This window comes from Phaenicophaeus curvirostris, chromosome 16, assembly GCF_032191515.1.
Source record: "Phaenicophaeus curvirostris isolate KB17595 chromosome 16, BPBGC_Pcur_1.0, whole genome shotgun sequence".
NCBI lineage: Eukaryota > Metazoa > Chordata > Aves > Cuculiformes > Cuculidae > Phaenicophaeus > Phaenicophaeus curvirostris.
This window is the reverse complement of record NC_091407.1, coordinates 11,219,696-11,243,113: the sequence shown is the minus strand read 5'-3', so window position 1 is coordinate 11,243,113 and position 23,418 is coordinate 11,219,696. Positions and strand designations below refer to the sequence as shown.

Genomic DNA, 23,418 nt, shown 5'->3' with positions numbered 1-23,418 from the left:
AGAAGTTAATTTAGAGGAAGTGCAGGTAGCTCATGAAACCATTAAAAGAATGAGCTGGGCCATCACTTCCTTTGTTTTTCCACTTTTGCCTAAAACTCGGTGCAATCCACAGCTTAAAAGTCGATTTCATTCCACCAGTGCTAAAAGTCTGACTCTCTCCTTCCTTTAAATGGGTAATTTAAAACAGAGAAAACAATTGCTAAACATCTGGTATGCGATGTGTCACAAATTTAATCTGGAAATAAGATATGGATGGCTATCTAGCACTGAGGGTACCTAAACTGGAAATAGCCAAGAGGATGATGGGGTACCAGCCAAGCCTGCAGTCTTCACCACAAGACCAGACAGTTTTCTAAATAGAGTATTTTGATTCAGCACTTTGAAAACAATCTTCGGTTTGTATAGAGAGAAAGAACAAAAATCCATGTTCTTTGGGTAGGTGCACAAGTTAAAAAAAGAAAAAAAGGTTTTAATACTCTCAAGGCAGAATCACAGAATCACTAGGTTGGAAAAGACCCACAGGATCATCAAGTCGACACTTGCAACATTTCCCATCTACAGCAGAAAATTATCATAATCACTGCAATCCAGTCTCAAGCTTTTAGACCTCCGTGGTTGTCTTTGGGCAAGGAAGGATACTTTCCCTCTCAGTCGATGCCTTTGGTAATGCTCGTCTCTGGGGGTACAGACATTGCTGCAAACCGTCAAGTTAAAACATATTCTAGAATTTGTCATCTGTTTATTCTGGGATTTATAGTTTTGCAATGTAAGCATATAAAACACATGCTGGTAAACACAGAGAAAATAGAGAGAGTCAGCTATTCTTTTGTCAAAACAGACACAGTCAGAAATACAGAGGGGAAAAAAAATATCTTTGCTAAAACTCCAGGGCAAAATCCTTGTGCTACCTCAGAAATCAAGCTCTTCATATGCAGCTTGCCTCCTTAATTACTGAACAGTGTAGTAAAACCTTGGGACCGAAGGACAAGGCACAATCACAGCTTCATGCATTCACTGCGGACCCACTTCCCCAGCTTTGCAGCAAGTCTGGCATTGGCTGCAGTGGGTATGTACAAGGAAAGCAGGTTCTGAAGGTTCAGAAGGCTTTACTTTTGAAGTTTTTCTCTATACTACTTCTATAAGATCACAGTAAATCTCTTTACGCAAATCAGTTTAAAAACATGAGGCACCTTTGTGACAGATGCTGAGTACTGAAAGGCTCTGCTGCCAGTTGCTGCCTAATGCCTGAACTGTAAATCAAAAAATTGATTGCCCTGAAAAAGTCTTGTTGTCTACAAATACAAACCCATACTCAGAATATATTTTCTCCATTTCCAGCATAAATCTTACAACCTCTCAAGGCTTAATTATCTCTTCATCATGTGCTGATTACAGAAGTGCTATTCCTCACAAAGCAAAACTTCAGAACATGATGTACCCCTGCAGTGTGGGCAGGGAGTAATAAGCCACAACTGAAGCTTTCAGATGCCAGGGCACCCAACTCTTCCATCACTAGGAGCTGAATTTCCTGACGCTCTGAATTTCTAAGAAATTCTAGACAACTTCAAACATCCCTCAATAAGGTTTTCCAAAAACTGAGATGGCAAAAATCTGGACAAGTCCAAAAACTTGACCCTTTCAAAGTTGTTTGCAAAGACAGTAGTAAGCATGAGCTCCGGAAGAAGACAAAGTAGGCATTTGCACAGGCCAGCAGGCTGCTTGAGCCAAAGAGGATCTCCCTTCCTGCTATTTCTATGTAGGGAAAGCTACATCTGCTGTTTCGCTTGGCCCTGATGAAAGATCCAGGCTGCGTGCACGGCAGCAACTGCTGGAGGCAGTACCCATCCTTGTCATTCTCAAGGCAGGACTAGCAAGCCTCAATCTGTGCTCCAGCTCACCCTTTTCTATTTTCTCTTCTTCTTCTACAGATGGACTGGCAAGCCCCAGGATCTTTGGTCTTGTGGCCACAAAATTCAACTGTACTACAGAGCTGAGAAGATTTGTATTGGTCTGAGGACCGACCACTCTGCTATTCAAGTTACACATATACAGTAAAAGAGCTTACACACACTGAGTACAGCACCCCACATCAAGAAAGGCTCAAAGCCTCTTGCAAATCTTAGTCATGTAAAAATGAATCTATTAACTTGTTATTTCACTGCAACCACTTTAGGAGGAGAAAAACTTTGTCACATTGTGCAGGTTTAAATAAACTGCTAAGAATTATTAGAAAGATGAAAGAAAACTATAGAAACTGGAATGCAGCAAGAAACAAGATTTATAACTGCCAAATGCACCAAACATCTTCAATAAATGCAGAGGAACAGGACTACAGTGTTATGACTCATTAGAGCAACTGGCAGGTCTGTAAACTTCCTCAGAAGTATTGTAATAATCCTGGGCAGGAGAGAAAATAAACATTTTGGAATATTTATATGACAGACTACAAAGGCAAATGTCCTTCACTACCTAGGAAGCACAAAGAGGAAAGCGGGTGGGGAGAATTTCATTATAGCTCACACAGCATAGGAGAACATCAGTAGTTGTATGAATTAGAATAGTTTAAACAAACCTAAAAGAGCATTACTGAATATAATAATTTGAAGTGGGAGATCTGTGAAAAACAAATGTGGACAGTCTTGTACCTAAATATTTATAAGTCACGAAGAAGAATAATAGGTGAAAAATTAGAATAGCTATTGCAAAAAAACACATTCTCTTAAGTGTTGCTGTACATATTCCAAAATGCCTGTGTAAAGAAAATAGAAGTTAGAGGAAAAGGTACAGAAAAGTAATATCAGAAAAGCTGAAAACATTCCCCTATAATTTTCCCTATCTTTATTATAGGCACATACTTCTCATCAAATCCCTATAATGAAAATTGAATAGCAGGATTAAGAAAATGCTCCGTTATTGAGCTGCTTCCTCAACCACAGAAGCATAGCTCACTTGGAAAATGTCACTTTGCTTCCTTAACCAACCACATGATCCTCTAGCAATTTTGTTTTCTTGATGGACGAATGAGGAAAAATCTAAAATGGAAATCTGCTCAGTAGTTCTGAAGACACAAACAGCAATCCAGCACACCAGAAACCAACTTGTTTCAGTTACTGTGTCTTGCTGTGACCTGTGTCACAGTATTCACAAAATGAGAGGGAAGCTCTAATGCAGACCTGTTTACTTACATTCTCCTATTTTACTGGAGTCTATGGAACAAATAATATTCTGTTTCCACTGAGGATCAAAGAAATTGGAGCATGACTGAAGTCACTTTCCAGTTTTCAACTACTGCAGTAAATCCAAACATACAATATCTTCAGCAGAATTAATTTCTTGCTAAAGTGGGTACCATTCAGCACAGTGTTCATCTGTCAGATTCAGAATGTTAACTTCAGAATCAATTTTTCTCACTCTCATTTATTTACGTTTTCTAATACCCCAAATACATTCTTTCCACAGCCAGACAAATGATGTCTGTTATTACTAACACAGATTCGACTTACATAAAACCAGAATGCAAGCAATATACCAAGTGTACCATCACAGCTATTTGATTGCATTTTGCTGTAAACAGCTGTGGTGCAATGACTCTTGCATAGGATTTTTGATGAAGAGAACCTTTAAACTCAAATAGGCACCTTCTGAAGCTTGTTCTGAAAACCTGAAAGTGAATTACATAGTTAAGAATAATTATTCATTACCAATTACATAAATTGTAGGGCTCCCGTCATGTCTTCGGAAAACACAATATTTGAAATTACTGTCTTAGTACAAATCTCAGACTGCAGGGCAGTAAATCCTCAAACAATACTTTTAACAACAGCTTTGCCCTCCAATGTTATTTACCCCCACCCCCATCATCAAGAACACTTTTACTTATTAAAGCTTTTTCTCCTAGAAATAATTTTGTAGAGAGACAGCTCATTTTCAAAACATTCTGCAATAAAACACTACTTTTCAGCTTTTTTTTTTTTTTGCTTTTAAAAACAAAGCGAATAGTCTGCAGAATAGATGCCTTCCATGACTATAAGAATACCATTTATATTAGGCAAAAAAATGTATCCACTTAAGGCTGGATTAAACATAAGCATATATTTCAGAGATCGTCAATACCATTGTGGGGAAGGCAGCAAGTGCAAAAACACTAACTTTAAAATATGATGTATTTACATTACAGATTTCCAGATCTATTAGAAATTTAGTAATTTACATTTTATCTATTCTTTATTCACAGATCGGATAAAAGAAAGTATGTGAAGAGTGCATGAGAGACATAACATCATCTGTGCATCTCTCAAACTATGTCCAGGGGATCTAAAGCCAAAAGGTCACTGTGGAATGACACAGCAATCAAAGGGAAAGAAGGCTGCTCTGAAGAGGATGCTTCAGTGAAAGTGCTCTAAAGTGACACTTCGTTATTGCTGGAGAAAGAGGAACAGATATTTAACCTTTAGCAGGAAGGACTGATGATTTCTTTTACCCAGTTTTGACTAAAATGCATTTCAGGCTACCTGATGGCACTTCATCACTAGCAGTGAGTTTGTCGGTTATCACATATTCAAATAGTTCCACACAGATCTTAAGTTCACATAAACTGGACGGATTTCTTGACATCTTGACATTGCTGATTCATTAGGGGAAAACTTAACAACCACCCGCCTGCAACAACACAGGTTAGCAAAGTTTAACCCAGTTAAATGATGAACTCATTAGCAGGGAATGAGCTTTCAACTTTTCTCCCAGCTCAAACTGTCCTCACTTTAATCTTCACATAGAAAATGTAGACACAAAATTCAGAAGAGCACACTCTGACAGACATTACCACCATCATGAGAAATTGTGGAGGCTTCGCCTCACCTGTCAAGGCAATCTCAGGCTGCCAGAAAAGCCACTGTGAAGCTCCCTGCACCACTTGGCTGTGGTTTCCTGAACATGCATATTCATCCCCCTCACTCACAGGAGATCCCATTCGCCACCCCTCTGTCCACCCACCTTCCCAGTCCCTGTAACATTTCCCTTAGCAACAAACCAATGCAAGATTTAGTGTGCCTTTATGATTAATTTATGCAAGGGAATATTGTCCCACTTCAAATCTCAGAAGCCAAGCAATGAAGCACTTGCAAAGCATCAGTTTATCAAAACACAAAATTTGAAAAGTTGAGTAGGGGGAATATATTTTTAGATTAAAGGTTCTGTCCCAGTTACAATAGCATAATGAAGGATAAATTCAGCACACTTCACCAAGCACCTGATCTCATCCCCAAATCAAATGAACATTAAAACTTAGAATAGTTTCTTCTCAAAAGGAGAGGGGTAAGATGGGATATAACTACTTTTACCCATTCATTTTGTTTCCAGGTACTTTTTAATATTTAAATACATTAGACAGATAGCTGCACTACTAAAAAACTAAAACATGGTGGTATGGACACAGGAGATAGATAACATTTTTTTCACAGAAAGAAAAGAAGAGCACTTAGGTACTGAGTAAAAGAATTAGAAATTAACTACTAAAAATTATTATTTTTTTCCCTAGAGATAAGTTGCTCTGAATCAGCTGAACAGGAGTCATAGGCTAGGTTTTTTTTTTTCTTAAAAAGCTGTATTTATCTTACGGCCATGAAGAAATTCCTGAAAATGTGACTCAGATTAAGAGGACATGATGATGTCTGTTTATAACTTGAAACTATTGAGGTATGAGCTTCCCCAGACATTCCAATAAATGCCTTCTCACATCCCAATAATCCTCTAAAGGCCAGTATTAGTTTTTGCCTGTACTTCAAAGCCTGTAAGAACTGACCTCCACCAGAAAGTCCTCTAGAACAGGACATTAAGTTCTACCCAGTCCATTACTTATTTAGACTTTTCAGCACATGTGGAAGAAATAAAACATGAGAATAAATTAATTTCTTCAAGGGATGGCAAGTGATGGGGAAATAGGGATCTGCCACCACAAATGCAATATTCTATCCATCACTACCTAATTTTATAAAGAACCAGTGCCAAACAGGGAGAAGAAACAGAAGGGGACACTAAGAGAGAAAAGAGAGCAAAGAGGAGAGACCTACCAGTGTTCACTTTTACTTAAACAAAAGTAATCATCAGTGGTCTACAGTTGTGATAATTCCACCTCATCAGCACTAAAGAGTGCTACTGAAAAACAAACTCTAAAAGGATTTCACACCTCTATTTCCACTCCAGATATGAGGCAAAAAGTATGCAGGCATAAAATATGATACTCCATATAGGATTCATGGCAAAAGTTGCCTGAAGTCATCAGTGCTTCAGATGTGGTCTGGCTTGGTTTCAGGTTTCATTTGTCTGAGAAAATTAACGTTCAGTGTCACTTTTTTTCCAAGGAGCTCCCATAGCCCTGTCTCACAGCTCTATTGAATTTTTTATTTTGTCTTTCGGACCAGCTGCAGAAATGGACGCTTCTAAATGTCAGTCTCCAAAAAGTTATACCCTGAAAAATGGTCTAGCAGGTGCTTTGTACCAAAGTAGAGCAATCCAGGAGCTAGTTAAATTAGTCCTTTAGGCTATTTTATATTCCTGTCCATTAGTTACAAGTACCGTTGACAGTGAATTATCTGAAATATTAATTTCTCATCTTATGCCACACATTTGCATTTGGGATTTATCACCCCTTTAAAGGAATAATCACCTGGCACAATAATTTGCTCTTTCAGGGTTTGACAAAAATCTTTTAAATTGGTATCCTATAGTTCTGATGAAAATATGGACAGTAATTCTCTGAAACATTTCTCCTTAATGAAACAACATTTAGAGATATAAATTGGATTCATCACTCAGTACTTTCCTTTATTAAAAAAATAAAAAGCCTAATTCCTATCTTAGGTTATAAGTTTTGTTGTAGCAACAGCATATCCAGACTCAGGAAAATATTTTTACAATCACATGTTAATAAACAAAGTTTCAGATTCAGTTCTTAAAATTGGCATATTTTGAGTATCCCAAAAGATCTCTAAGGCTTCCACACTGTGAAAGACACTTTGAAAGAGGAGAACATTATTTTTAAATTCAGTTACATAAAGAAGTGCTTCTGCTAAAGATGTCTCCAGCAGAATTTCTTCTTCATGTATAATAACAGGCATCCAGAAGTGTTGCAAGCAATAAATTATCAACTACAGATATGCCACGCTGCCCCACTGACCTTTCCATTTCTCCCTCAAACACAGTTCAGTCAACGACCTTTGATAATTTCTTAAAAATTCAGTAAAAGAATTGCTATATGTACTGTAACGTTATAAGTCCAAGAAAGGAATGAATATTCTCAATTACAAATACTGAAAGGTGTTGTCAATCAGAAAGAGTAAAAAATATAGAGCCACTAGATTAAAAGCTTAAAAATGTATGTCTGCTGATAATTTCTTTGAGTTCCAGTTGCAAGGTGTTATTATCTGCCCAGAAGAATGATGAACTCGTGCATTTCATGAAAGATTAAAATTTATAATTTTTCTCTCAAACAGATAATTTCTCTCATAGTTTTACCTCCTCTTTTTAGGTGAAAAGGTATGAACCACAAGGAATAAAAATTAGAAAGCTTTTCCTTTGATGAAATTTTTTATGACATTTTTTCTGTAAAAATACATAGAAAACACTGCAAAAAATACTGAAATTGGTTTTTCATCCAAGTGGAGATGTCAGCTGGCTGCCTGAAAGGTAAGTTTGGTTTGGTTTTTTTACTGTAGGCAGACCACAACTTTAATGGACAGACCTAATTAACATAAGGACGTGCTGCCAGCACAGCCTCTGACCAGCTTGTATCTGTTCAGCCAATAACAGCGTGTGCAAAGCTGTGAATTGGACATAGTTTATAAGCACTGTAAGCACAATGAAAATACAATTCAGCCCAATAAATTCAAAGACTGAGGGTTAAAAGGGCATTAAAGCCCTCTACGGTCTTTTCTTGTACCTTCTCTGCTTAGTACCATTGGATTCTAAAAAAATTAATAAGCATATTGTTGTTTTCACATGGGAGAGTGTGCTTGCAGAGAGGAAATAACTTATTATGCCATCCACACTGTTCAGTTAGATACTTTCAGGTGTTTCTTCTAATATTATTATTTGTTATTAAAACTGCTGAGGAATAGAATCATTACACGTTCCTATCAAAGCGACTAGCAGCTCAGGACACGCCTGCAGGCTAATAGCATCTTCTTGGAGAGAGCTCAAATTTGACAGTTCACTGTATCTGAGGCTATATCTGCTGAGGCTCTGACAGTGCAGAAATGCTGTCATCACAGCATTCTTTCCGAGTGGCTCTGTATTTCCACCAGTATGCCATAGATTACTAGGGAATAAGATATTAAACTTAATGTGTATGAACTACCAAGCATAGCAATCTTCAACAGGAAGGCAGATGGAGTCCCAAGTAAACTTCAGCATCAAATCCTGAATAGATGGTCACAGCTGTGGCTGTAAATAAAAACTGAAAATCACTTACAACAGTGAGGGAATCTGCAGCTGTACAACAAGGGGCTGCTTGCCTGTGGAACACGAGGGAATCATAACTGCAGTTTCCTTGAAACAAGTTACATTCTCAGCTTTTTGCAATGAAACTGAAATAAAGTCCTCACATCAATATGCTACCATAACATAGCATCAGTCAGACCATCTCTTTTCTTGAGATGAGATATTCACCGCATGATACTCAGCTGCAGTCCTCATACCCAGGAAAATTAAGGAAGTGAAGAAAAACTAGATGGGTTCACCAGTGATGGGCAATAAATAAGTGCAAGTTTCCCACTTTGTCTTTATAGTAAGAGGAGACTCTCACAATTACATTTTCTCATTTCAGCCATTAGCAATTAAATCCCACCCAGTATTCGAGTGTCAACGTGCTGGAGCAAAGGTGAGAGCACGAAATGCACTTCCTGTTTATTGTTATTGCATTTTCTCCTCTTGACAATTTTACAGCAGCAGAACACTCATACGCAGAGAAACACTCATGCAAGCTCAACAGCCATGAGCTGGTACAACCAAAGGTTTACCACAGGTAAGGCTGTTTTGCTTGCAAAAAGACAGCAGTCTTTAACTACAACCTCTTCTGGAAAAACATAGCAAGGCAAACAGCAGTAAACAAACACGAACAGCCACTGTAAACATAAGACAACAATTAACTACTTCCTATTCGAACACTTATTCTCTCTTCAAGAAGCAAAATCAATAGGATCTGTCTCTGGTACAGAGGGTTCTAGAAATGTAGATCAATTAAACGCAACAGAAATGCTTGTGATGCACTTTAGAACTTTATTTGATCAATAAACATATAAAAAACACTGAGGAGCCACAGAGCAGGACTTCACCTACCAAGAACACATTAGCTAATGTCTCAGACTTTTCTAAATAACGCTCAGGAAAATAACTGCCATTTCTGTTTTCATTAACAAAAATGAACAAAAAGCTCTGGAGAATTCCTGAACGGCTCGGTCTTGCCTAATGAGCAATCTGAAGCTCTGCAGGTAGCGCATCACATGTGGTTCAGCTGATCCCTTCTATGCATAAAATTTAGGGACAAACACCAGTACCTGTTTTGACAAGCTCGTAAGATAGTGATTACTTTCAGTACCAAATTGCATTGAAGCAGGACCAATATTTTGCAATTTTGAAAAATATTAAGTAGCACTTTAATAACAACATGCATGAATTTCACTCTCTTTTAAGAGGCCTGATTGAAGACTGATTCTTTTAATTAATAAATGGAGTACAGAAAGTTCTACTGTTTGTTCAAATAATCTTACAAGAGGTGAGAACTCTATCTGTGAATCTCAGAAATAAGACACTGCTGATGTGAGGTAAGTAGTACTGAGACTATTTTTTTAAATACTTTTAGAAACAAAAGTTAATCTTCTTATCAAAGGGGAAAAGCCAACGTAGCTGATAAATTTGCCTTCACCATTGATAGCAACAAACCTTCATGAGCAAGCTGCAATGGGGATTCACTTGAAGTAGATATAACATCAATGTCAGTCTAAAGCAAAAATCTCATTTCCATTTTGATTTGCAGCATTTCCCAGTTGATTCCTTTCTAGAATGATCTTAATCATTTTGGATGCTAATTGAGTAAGGTAGGTCCAAGCCTATTGCCCAGGTAGTGAAGTCATTTGTTCCAATTAAAAAACCCAAATGTAGTTGCTTTCCTTGTAAGTTAATTTTTGAAACACTAGTAGCTTCACCTCTCAAAGATGAAAACACAAAAGAGCTGGGTATTTTGGTCCAGGCTTCCTGGCAAAGGCCTTGGCAAAAAGAAATTCTGGGTAGACCCACGGTGCAAGTGACAGATTAGGATGACAAAGCCTGATCGGTTTCTCACCTAAATGCAAACATCTTTCCAGAGAGAAAGGCAAAAAGAAGCCACAATCATGCTGCTAGATCTGTAACTGAGTTTACTGCCCACAACTGCATCATTGATTGGGTTTTTGCACAGATCTTGTACTGCAGAAAATGAAGACAGAAAATATGTAAGCCCTCCTGACACTACTCTCCTGCTCGAATGTCCAAACCTGTGATATAAACAAACACAAAGTGACACTTCTGTTGTAGGAAACTTGAGCAGCTGATGGCATGCTGCTTAATCCTTCTAGGTGCCATGAGACAAAATACTAAAGAGCACAGCTGTATGTAGCAGTTACTTATATTGATCCAGAAAACACCGCACATGGCAGCTTATTTGCACCATCTGCTACAGAACTGTCAGTCAAGGGGAGCAAGGTAGACACCTGTGGGGATGTCCACACTAAGAAATCACTTAGAACAGGAAAGGAATTTCAGTGGGGGAAAAATAAATCTATAAAAAATGAATAGCTTATGCTGTCAAAAGGACTAAAGCTTTTGGGGAAGAGCAGCAGCTGGCACAAGAGCAGCCAGCCTGAGTTTTGGTGAACGACCTGAACTCCCCTGCAGTCAGGTAATCCCCTCCTCTTCATGCTTAAGTGTCTCACAAGTGGCTTGGTTTTAAAGGGAAGACCAGGTTTTTTTCAGAGCTTTCAGTAGCACAAATGCTTGGTGAAAATTTCAAGGAATATACATTCCCAAAATAAACTATCCACCCAACTGTGCAAGCCCTAGCTATGGCTGAAATTAAGGGTAGCTTCTTTAAAAATTCACAGGAGGAATGGTAGCATTCAGCTGACTATCTATAATGCATAATTTAGCTGTCATCCAGGAAATATAATGTGCACAGGCTGAGTCAGAGCAGGAGCTCTTCCTGCAGTTTGGAAGACCTTGGGTTAGTAAGGTTCATCTCACGTTATGTCGCATGTCTATCTTAGGATGGGACAAACTGTGCTTGAGAAATGCCAGCTGAGAATTTCTTGAGAACTGATGACAGAGAGAAACAGCAACATAGAGATGGCAGAGAAGGAAACAGTAAGAAGGGTAACTTTTTAAAGAAAGGAACCTGCACTCTAAGGAGAGTTGTGGGGACTTGAGGGTTTTTTTTTAAGAAATATGTTACAAACCCCCACATGTTTGGGAGAAGGAGAGTAAAAATTAGAATGACAAGCAGTTCCCAAAAAAGAACCAAAAGTAACAGCTTAATTTAGTATAGGAAGAAAAGTGCCCCGTGTTCACCATAAATACTAGCAGGCAAAATGTGCCTTCAAACAGCCACTGAGCAGAGGTACTCAAAAACACTATGGGTACCTCAGCCTTCCCACTTCAAACCAAAAGAAACCTAAAAAAAATATTGATTAATTGTGACTATTCTAATCCAGTATTATTAACAAAAATACAAGTTATTATCTAGCTATATGTTTAGAAAAGATTACTAGAACTGGCCTGTTCCTGTTACCAAGATGAATACTAATACAAGTAGTGAGGCACTCTCATACCTCTCAAGGATTAAGAATGAAAATTCAGTCTCTTTGTCCTGAATTCAGTCTCTGAATTCAGAGACAGAAAAGGATAGATGGTAGCACTCAAGGCTATATCTCAGATCTCAAGGAAGAAGGACAAAAATAATTTACAGAACATTTACCAAGATTGCCAGAAGCAGGATCAGATAGTACACTTGAGATAACTCATCTGAACAGATTTTACAAAGATCAAAGTCAATATTTTGGATGTGACAGTGAATGTACAGGGCCATGCTAATTAGAGGAAGGAAGAAAATGTACGAGTGGACCTAAAAGCATACCAAATGGATGGAAGGTTGAAAAGAAATAACAAGAGGCTGCACACTGGACAGACAAATAAGCTTTGAAAGAAATTCACCTTACAAAGGGCTTATTCCTATGAGAGAGAGTTCTGCAAAAGTGACAAGGGATTGTACAGAACATCATATTCTGTGTTGAGCCCCAACCCAAATCCAGGTCTATCTGTACCATGTATCTTTATATTTGAGAAATGGTAATTCTGCACTCTGAATCTATTTTATTTAGGACATCAAAGCTCCCATGCAATTTTAAGATAGTCATACAAATCACAGGCAATCATTTTCCTTTCTGATATCCATACAGTGCAGTTGAAAAGAAAAAAAGACCTATGTACTACACAGCATGCCTGACATCAGTCTGTTCACTATCACGGTAGTACAGATCCATCAGACTTCTGCAAAGTCTTGATGGAAAAAGCTTACCCAGTTTTCAAGCTGACCAAGGCATCTTCAACTCCTTTCTGATTATACTTCGTCATGTAAAGGTGCATATCAGGGTAGTTGTTTCTGATATTCCTCTCAGTGCTTCCATTTGGGACTGTTCCAAACCGAAAAGGAGGTGAATAATCATAAGGCCTTTGAAACTAGAGAGAAAAGGGAAAAACAAATTGTTTCAGGCATCCAAAATGTGAAGAAGGGCAATTTCAGGTTGGAAAAATCAGAAGTTGTATAAGCTGCCCCAGATTTCTTCTAGACAAATGCTGTGGGTTAATTCGGCTGCGTTATACCCGAAACTGTGCCTTCACACTGACTGAACTTAAGAGAAACATCTACATCCAAAGTAAAAACAGCTCAATTTTGTCACTCTAATGTGACCTTCTCCCATGCATTGTCATATGCAGGACAGCAGAAGCTGGAATAGAGATACTCAAAGATGCTCTTCATCTGCCAACGTCTCCCTAGGGAACCCAAACTACAAGCAGACGCACTGGTAAACAGCAATCGAAAGAAAACAGTGTTTTGTCGATAGTCATTTCACATTTACATCTCAGTTGAGACATTGTGGGTCCCCACACAAAGAAGGCAAAAGGATCATTTGCACTACTTGACAGGGAACCTAATGTCCTGCTCCCAGAGGGGTGCAGCTGATTGCACGAAGTTTGCATGTAGGGAGGACTGGGGTGACGGCTGGTTTTCCTTCCACCACTGCGATTCAGGGGGAATAAAAGTTCTCCAATCTTTCCCAGGGGCTGAGCAGCTACAAAAGGGCTTCTGGAGCTCTCACATCTATAATCCTAGTCCCTATTTATTCCTACAATTTAAAGCTGGCTTGATGGCATATAGGTTCATTCTACAATTTTACCCTCTATATCACTATTGCATCAGCACAGACAAGCAAACCAGGGAATATTCACAAAGGAATAGCACTCAGGTTTCAGATTTGGAATTCATTCAGATAATCTCACATAAACTTTTGCTAACAGACCAGAAAAATTTAAATGTGCCTTTTCAATAATTCCCTTTACATACCAAGTGATGCTTTAAGATTAAGTTAAAACATTTCTTGAAGAAATAAATTAAAAAGGCCACTTAAATTAGAGGAACTATTGGCCAATGAAGAAATTCAGTTGAGCATTGATAAAAGCAGTTACCCATTAATTCCAGGGTAAAATGAACTATTTTTAATGTTGAAATTTGAAGAGCAATCTATATGCCACGTGCAGCAAGAGACAGCTAATATTCATATAGCTGCTGCTTCCTTTGGGCTACAGGTGTAATACTTCTCTTTTCATAGTTTGGTCTCAGGGTGTCAAGAATTCCAAAGATCCAGTGCCAATTTGCAAAGAGAATATAAACAGGCTTATTAAAAACTGGGAGTATTTTCAATTCCATCAGACCTTAACTGTGAAATTATTGCTGTAACAATATTTTCATGTTACAGAACTACAATTAAATGCTTCATTTTAATTAAGCATATTTTGACAAAGCATAAAGGCATGAACTCTATTTTTCTCTATTCGTTTAGCTAACAGATGTCTTACTTTTCTCATTTTCCCTGTTCACAGCTTTACTGTTTAAATTATTACTTTGCTACTACTTCACACATACTAATTGACCCATGCACCAAAATTACACTGTGTGCTAGTCGTGGTTCATAGTCTATATTTACTATCTCCTTTTCAGAGTTTATTATGCAACACTGAAACAAACCCTGCTCTTAATTTTATGTCCAGAGATTCTACTGATACAGATGTGGCTTGCTATTGACTTTCTGTAAATCTACAGATAATGAATCCTTGAAGTAGTTAGATGGCTTCCAATATCTCCCAATATCTGTATACAATTTTCCAGTCAATAGAACTGGAAAAATAATTAAAGAGTCGATGTTGTTTTCAAGACCCGTAAAAATCGACGCTGCTCATACAGCTGACATTTTTTGAAAATTCAGCTGTGGTGAACATTTTGCAATCTTAATTCCTAATCCTGAGGTACTGCAGGGCAGCTCGGGGAACAGGGAGATTATGGTGCAATATACTGGCAATTTCAAAATGGACTTTGTTTCTGAGTATTGTCTTTTCAAGAACATTCTTTTAAGTTTAAGACATTGGGAGTACCTGAAGGAATTCAGGTGCCTGTCCCAAACCAATCATTCATGGAACAAAAATATTTCTGCAAGACAGCAGAGATCAATAAAAACTACTAGTTCATTCAAAGATCAGAGAGATATAAAGCAGATGAACACCCTCCACAGACTGGAATTTCTTGGCACAAGACACCCAACCAATGAATTTTAACAGTCACAAGGAGATCATATTTTTCAAACTATTGTCTGCTACTACTGCCTACAACTTGTAAAGATGAAAGAAAAGGGTTTAAATCTTTTTACTAACCATGCACTTATATCTAAAGTGTATAAAGTTCTCACCAATAATTTTAAACCTATATTCCGTGAACTGACATGTCCCAGAGAAGCATATAGGCTCTGTGACTGCAGCAAAGATCTGTGTGGCAGGCATGAGACAAGACAGAAATAAAGCATCAAGTCTCTATATGTGCTCACTTTCCCTGAACCCCGAACAGGAAATAAAATATATTGTGTCTGCTAGGAAGCAATTTTCTTCCTAGACACTTTCTGAAATGCTTATTTTTTATTCAATCATTAATAAAGTCCTTAAGTCAAATGCACAAGACCCCTCCTTGAATCATAATTGTGGAAAGACCCACCTTTCTTCAGAAGACTAACCGATTTGTTTTTTCCCTATGCTCTGCCAGCTGCTAGAACTGAGGCACATGGCAACAAAACCCCAACCCTTTGCCTTCATTTTGTTTTACCTATATGCCTTAATAAAACTGTCAACTTCATTAAGTTGTTAAAGTGATCTTTCACAATCCTTAAATACAGACTTAAATCTGAAGACCTGCATGCTCGCCTGAAAAGTCCGGTATTAAGTGCAGTTGTTACAGTTCTGGAGAATTTTAAGGAATACGGAAAATATTACTAAAATAGTAGAAAATAACACATAATCTCCCTGTGCTAACACAAATTTTAACAGGAATTATGACTGGCTTGGAGTAATAGAAAAACACTCATATTTGAACTCTCTCCTTTCTTCTTCCACGGGATGGGAAACAGTGATTTCTGCTCTTTGAAAAATATAGCTATTAATAATTTCAAGACTATTATTATAACCATCAGTTACAGAAATGCAGTCAATATCTATGCCTGACAACCCTCAAAAAGTACTGTAAATGTCTGATACTGAAGTGGAGAGATGGATTGGGGTAAGAGGGTCACCTTAACTACCCCATCACTCATGTTGCCTTTTGACCTCAGCCTGCTCTGTTTTGACACAGACATATCTCTAAGTAACTACAGACCCAGTGACATCGTACTGAACAAAAATATAAAGTCAAGGTTACAAGAATGCTATGAATCTTGTAAAAATAAGGAACCTCAAATGGCATAATTAAGGCTTCCTATCAAGACTGAAGATAATCCCACAGACCACGGGCACATGGGCCATTTGTTAAAACGTGACTGTTTGAAGTAATCACAGCAGATAAACACTTTGCAGGACAATTCTGCCCAGTGCTCCCTACTCTCCCTTTGTAAAACTGCCTCTCTTTATTTACAAGAAAAATACATAAATGGTTCCAAAAGTAGCAAGTGCTGGCTTTGCTGGATACTTACAGACTCATTTTCTGTACCGTTTTATGGACACAGAGCTTTTAAAAATCTTTTACATATGCATGAATGTGAAAATGTAATTTTCTTCTCATTTTCTGAATCATTTGAGTTTGTGAACACCTAACCCTAGTAACTGCAGTACATGCCGTGCCATGTATTTCTGGGTGATGCATAGAAGACACGGCATTCAGAAATTCATTAGCAAGATTATGAAAGTTGAGGAAACTATCAAGAGGTCTTAAAGCAAAGTAGGGTAAATAGCACATTATCACATGTTCAGAAAACCTAGTGAACCAGATGCTAGAGTGTAATACATTTCCTGAGCGGGAAAGCATTGAATGCTGAGGGTCAGGGATGACTGTTTAGAGAGAGCAGTCGTCATCTCTATAGTCTATCATATACAGAGCTGGATTGAGATATCCCAGTATCTCTAATTGGGAGTACTTGATTCTATTCACAATACAACACAGACAAAAGTGCACGACTCTTCAGTGGCAGCAGGAAAAACAGCTGAGGGGAAGAATGGTAAATTGATTTACCAGCCCAGAAGTTTGGAGCTTTTTTCAAAATATATTGAATGTCTAGATATTACTTATTTAAAATTAATTTTATCCATACTTCTGTCCCTTCTCATCGGCCTTTGCCTTTTAATGTTTCGCATGCGGCAAGGGTCAGAGTTCTCTACTGAACAACAATACAATTGTTGGAAATTCCTCAACTGTTCTCCTACTAACAACATTGCAGCAACAAAAAGGGAAGGAAAAATAATTTAACATCAATCAGGTTACATTTCCAAAAATTATCCTTGATTACTTGAATTTTTAAAATCCAAGAAATCTCAGGATTTTAGAGAAGACAAAAGCTGTGTATGACAAGAAGAATGTTTCAAAATACATCATTGCTTTTCCGAACTTCTGGCTTGTTTAATTTAATCAAAAAAGGCATGGATCCCCTGATTTATCTCTGTAGGCTTCAGGCAAAATTTGAAGAACTGTAAAATAAAAACTAAGATGGCAGATCAAATAAATGATCAGCTGACCACACAAAAACAGACGGCATTTTCTGATTTGAGTATTTGTCTATTTTCTATTTGTTTTTTGTGGAAATAAAATTCTACTTAGCAGAGAGAATAGAAAAATTACAAAAATAAGGAAGTTAATAGCCAAAAGCTACAGAACAAATACTGACACTTTCTAGCCCACAGGTGAGAGAGGCAAAGGGCCAGCTTAAAGAGGATGATAAGGGTGCACTGGCAGACCCAAATGTACAAGTGCTGTGCCACCTACAAGCCAAATCATCCCAGAACCAAACCCTCTCAGGAAAACACTCTGGCCTTCATCACAAACAGGAGAAAGCTATTTCTGAAATCTTTTTTTTTTCACCCTCAAGACAAGAATACCTTTTATCTGTCTCTCACTAAGAATACAATCTTAAAATAGAGGTATATTTAACAGTCTTCATACTCTTTCAAAGGTGGTGTGACAACACAACTTAACAAAAACAAAATATAAGTTTTTGTTTCTTTTATCTGTCTTTCCTCTAGCCCGTGTCTGCAGTTCATGCTTTGATACTTTAGGAGATCAATCAAAGGCTGGTCATAAAAAGGCTGTTAAACAGACACCAGGCTATCTGAGCTGTTCCCTTCTTTTAAATTTATTTTCTGTTCTTTGTAAGAAATCCCTTGTGAAGTTCTCCCCTGTGCTAAACTCTATTTAAATATTACTTCTTAAGGTCAATATTTAGTTTCATTTTAAAACAACTGGGCACAAACTTGAAAACAGCACGCCCTTCATGTATTTTGCGCATATCTATCACAACAATAATTTTGCAAATGGACTTCAACCCCTCCATGCAATATCACTATTACAAAGCAGTGACTCAAATGAAATAAAAAAGAAGCAATTGCTTGGTTTCTGATTTATAAGGCTGTTGATTAAAATTCACAAGTACAAAAATCTGGGAAGTATACTTGCAACAGAAGAGAATTCATTCAGGCTAGAACAATATGAAAATTAAGCACATTTATGGTTTGTCATTTAGTGAAACTTGAGTAGGGTTTAAGTGAAATAGAGTCTACTGCTTAAAGTGAGATTCTTGCTAAATTTCTTGTATTAGGAAGGAGCCTTCCATAGACACATCAAGTTTCTGCATGTTATCATATGTAATTTACATCTCACTTCAACATGATAACAGTCACCCAAATTTTCTCATCTATTTATTTTCTTATTTACTCTTGCCATTTTATACAAGAAAAATATTCAAACATCACAGACAAATGTATCACTTTGTATCATTTTTCTGCACTTATTTGTGCTGGTCACTTTAAATCTGAACTCTTTCTATAACTTCCTAGCATATTACATAGAAAACAAAAAGACTTTTTTTTCAGGAGCATTAATTGACTTCCAAAACTTACTGGATAGTTGCTGGTTTTATGAATATTTTAAAAATTAATATATATTATTAACATTCCACATAGAGATGCTCGAATAATTTTAAATATGACCTCCCTGCACTCAAATATACTTTTTCATTTTCCAAGCTTTTGCACGCTGGCGAGACATTCCTTTTAAACAAACAGGAATTTATTTCCCTGACAGAAGAAAGGCACTTTTCAATTAACACAGTTAATTTTGAAAGGCAACTCAAAGACTTTGAAAACATTTTTTTCATGCTCTGGGTCTCAGGTTTGTAGTAAAGGGTTACACTCAGAATGAAATCATCCATTTCTTGCGTATTATCTTGCTCAGAGATTTTTAGCACAAAGTATAAACTTCTAGAAGTATTATGAAGAAAGAACGCTGACCTCTTTTGAGCTGCAGACCTACCTTTTTATCGCTCAGTCCAGTCACTTGGTCAACAAATTCCTCTTGAATCATAAATGCAGCTAAGTTGGCAGTATAACTAGCCAGGAAAATGACAGCAAAGAAGGCCCAAACTGACACCATGATTTTACTCGTCGTTCCTTTGGGGTTTTGCACAGGCACAGAGTTGTTGAATACCAAGCCCCAGAGTAACCACACTGCCTTTCCAATGGTAAAGGATGGTCCGTGGGGATCTGCAATTACAAAGAGCAGTTATCTTAGTTGCAGTTAGATTAAACCTTGGCAAGACACCAAATATAATAACAATAAATAACTCACACAGACATGGTTAAAAAGTATTTCAACACGTATTAACTGTGCTCCCAATGGGATCACAGGATTTGCCATAGGTAGTCTCTGTTGTAATGACATTCATTTCCATATTTGTAAAAAATAATTCAACATTTTTCTATGTTGCACTTAGTTCAAAAGTTTTAAAATTAAAATGGAAAGCATAGGTTTGGAGACTCAAACTAGTATGCCTCTTGCAGTACAGTATGTGACACGTTACTGTCCCTTTCAGTCTTCTGTGCCAGCAGACAAAAAAGAAGGAAACTGTGGGTTTAAATATTAATGATTCAATTCTAGTATTTTTCTCATCAAAATTATTTTTTACCTTCTCCAGTCTTCCAACATTATGCTTTCTGAAGTTTACGTAAGAATATTTAAGATCAAAATGCGTGACTATGTGACCTAAAGTTGCTTTAGGCAACTTTGCACTCAAAGGATAAATCAGTAAGGAGTCAGCCGTATAGATCCGCAACATAGAGCTATACGGAACTGGCTACCTCAGACATTCCAAGCCAGTTCTGTAGCTTCAAATGTGCTGGCATTAATGTTAAAAACCTCTCCCAGGTAATCCATTCTGTAATTTTTGTTATTCCTGTTTTCAGTCAGCTTTTAACTCATCTCAAAGCAAGAAGTAGTGGTTAGGATGATGCCCCCATGCTCCCATAGTTGCAAAAGTGGACTAGCTATGCTATTACCCACTTAAAAGACCTTATTTACAGAGCCTTGTGAGAATTAGGGGAGGTTTGTTCTTACCCAGCTCCACGTAAGTACAGTGCAGTCATCTCATATTGCTCATCATCCAGACTCACTTTATCCTCAATGGAAAGAAACAGGCCTCCCTGACTGCGACTCATTTGACCTTTTTATAAGTATCTATTTTTCAATTAAACGGCAATTCAAGCAATAAACTCTGATGCAGACACCTGTAATATTACCTCCTTCCCTGCCCTTTCCCTTTATCCAAAGGACTGCACATTACAAACTCAGATTTAGTTATTAATTTAATTACAATTTATTTTAATAAAATTTCATTCTTCTTAGAAAAATAAAACCCAAAGTGGCTACGCTCAGTGCATGTTTTCATTTCAGTGGAAATGCCTTCTAATATAATGCAAATTTTCACAGTGAAATCAAGCACACCTCAGATTATCTTCTTTCTATTTTGCAGTGGTGCTAAGAAGATCAAGTGCAGTAAAATAAACGCAATGAAGCTGACTTTTGGGTTATGAAACCACATTCTAGAGCCATTTAAGACTGAACTGATATAGGGATAATAAGTATTTTCTAAGCAACAATGACAAAGAAAGTATATGCCAAGAAAGCAGTCACAAGTTCTGTTTACGCTACTGGAGATTTTATCACCATTGAGCTTAATCCTGCCAAAAATACCTAGAGAAAGGAGTAATCTCCATAAAGATTTGCATTTATTTTAAGCTTCTCATGTTTCAAATGATAATCAGCTAAATTCATGGCAGCTCTCTAGAGCTCAGTTAGGATGGTCCGGCCTTTGTAGTCATAAGTACACCCCATAACCATTTCTGGCACTTGAGGCAGCACAGAAAAGAACAGTCTAGCCCCTAGGTCCCCAGTGACTATTCTCACCCTTCATTTCCCCTCCCTAAATACAGTGTTTATTTTGGACAGAGGTTATACATTTACCATCTTATTGAAATATCATCATGTGAACATTACAATAATCTTCTTTTTCGGGGAATGAGCCAATCATAAACTAGAAGAAACCATTAGCGTGCAATAATCTCTAGAACTGCGTTCATCAAGCTGGAAGATCTCATGTTATAAAATGAGGCAAGGGTGACTTAGAAATTAAAATTGGGCTGCACTCTCAACTGTAAATAAAGAAAGGGAAGGCCGAGGGCACCACAATACAAAGAAACCTCATTCGCAGGTCAAAGTGTTACTAATATACAACTGCAGCTTTCACTGAGAAAGGCAAGCACTGTATTAAATTTGTTGTGCTGGCATGTTTTGAAAATGAAGTTTCTATAATCATGGATGCTACACAGAAAGAAGTGATGCCCTTCTGCAACTGGTGTCACTTGAAGGCTGAGTTAATCAGAATTTTTATAGGGACTACATAAAATTATATATAATGTAACTGCTATTTTTCTAGATTATCCACCAAACCAAACCAGTTTAGACCATTTTCTCTGAACTAACTGTGAATTCCTAAGAGTCAGGAGTCTGTAGATCTTATTCCAACGCCTTTTTTAGCTGCCACTCTACAATTGATCCAGTACACCAAACAAACACTGCCTGGATATGATTCTCTCTGATACCGCTTACCTTTCTGCATGTCTTTATTCCAATGAATTAGAATACAAACACAAGCGTATAAGCCCTCAAGAAATCATATTTTAAATTAAAAGCAAACAGTTTCCTAGCTCCTTTTGCTGTTTTATTTCGATGTTATGTTCATTTTAAAAGATGGAGGACAAGGGATGGGAAACATCATTTTTTTATGGCTCTAGGGTTGTGTAAAATGCAAAGCTTACCTCTCCCTTGTGCCAAGTTCCTGTTGTATCCTACAGGGCTGAAGTACTCAAATATAAAGACAGCCATGGCAGACACAATGAGAAGCATCACAAACATCATCACCCAGACAGAAGCACTAAAAGGCTCTGCAGCAAAACAGAAAAAAAACAACCCAGAAACAGAGTTCATTAAACCTGTCACAGCACAAGAATTCTAATATCTTCAGCTAGGCAAGCCCAGTAGCTTTTAACGACCAAAATCTGAGCAAATAATATAAGTATCAATAAATAAAGAATGGCTCTTAGTGTATATACTCAAATTTCCTATGCTCAAAACTTTAAATATAAGTTGCAATTTAAAAATGAAGCCTGCACGCTTATATTTGACAAAGTCTTCACTGACACTGAGTGGCAAACTATTGGTTTAATTTGCTGTTTATTCAGCCTACAACCAGGTTGCCCATTTCCATTTAACCTACGTTATGTGCATTTATAACAGAACGATCCAACTATTATGACTGAGTTTCTGCAGAGCAAAAGCAATTAAGCATATGTTTAATACATCTGGTAATTCAGTGAAGTAGACTTCTCTTTCATTTTCTATCCAACAAAAACTGTTACGGAACAAAGCTAAATACTTGCATTCAAACTAAATTTTTTTGTTTCTGATTTCTTCTCTCTCTCTGTGCTCACTTTCATCTACCTGCAATGAATATGTGTCAAATACATCTTTTGAAAGCTTCATTCTCACCTGGGAGCAAATTTCTGAAAGCAAGGGGTTTTTATGGAAGACTGAATGTCAATTTGAAAGAAAGAAAAAACATGATCAAGTAAAATAAGTTGGAACAGAAAAATAAACACAGTTTCAAATACAAGACTAAGCACCAACTTTTTGAAAGGATGGGATATGGTAAAAGTATGCGATAACACAAAGTTCTTAAATATCATCTTCCCAATCACAAATTCTCTGTCATTTCAGGAGTTCCTGTGGTAGCTGTCATCATATAAGGATTATATGTAAGAAAGGTTTTGTGTGGCAAAGTATTATCTCTTTATCAGGTCAGCTTATTTGGGGGCACTTTATAGCCTAAGTTTGGTAGATGATGCAAGGATAAGTATGCTGTGAAGCGTGAGAAAAACAGGTATAGTATTACAAATTAGGACATAATCAAGAAACAATTGAAATGACAAGAAATTAGTGTGTTACAATGCTTTGCCTGATTTTGAAAGTCCAAGCGGTTCCTCCATCCTGATGTCTTCATTCTTTGAATTTAAATTAAGATTTGAATCACCAAAAATTCTTCTACTGTTGCAGGAAAAAACTGTGTGACAGTTGAGGTCTGCTAAACCTAACAGCCTAATCTGAACCCTCCCAGACTTAGCGCGAATGATTCACTCAGGGCTAGAATCAAGTGTAATAATTTGGGCCCAAGCATGGAAATCTAATGACATCATTTGCCTTTG

The 23,418-nt window shown here is 37.3% G+C and overlaps 1 protein-coding gene across 4 annotated transcripts in view; it reads right to left on the bottom strand.

The window, feature by feature from the left end:
- Window positions 1–23,418, bottom strand: part of GRIN2A (glutamate ionotropic receptor NMDA type subunit 2A) — a 165,130-nt gene that overhangs the window by 22,047 nt on the left and 119,665 nt on the right. For all 4 annotated transcript variants that reach the window (XM_069870506.1, XM_069870508.1, XM_069870507.1 and 1 more), the window contains exons 9-11: window positions 21,976–22,101; window positions 19,136–19,365; window positions 12,602–12,762 (exon numbers count right to left, since the gene is read on the bottom strand). In XM_069870506.1, coding sequence (XP_069726607.1) covers window positions 12,602–12,762; window positions 19,136–19,365; window positions 21,976–22,101 — 517 coding nt within the window. The remainder of the gene's footprint in view (window positions 1–12,601; window positions 12,763–19,135; window positions 19,366–21,975; window positions 22,102–23,418) is intronic.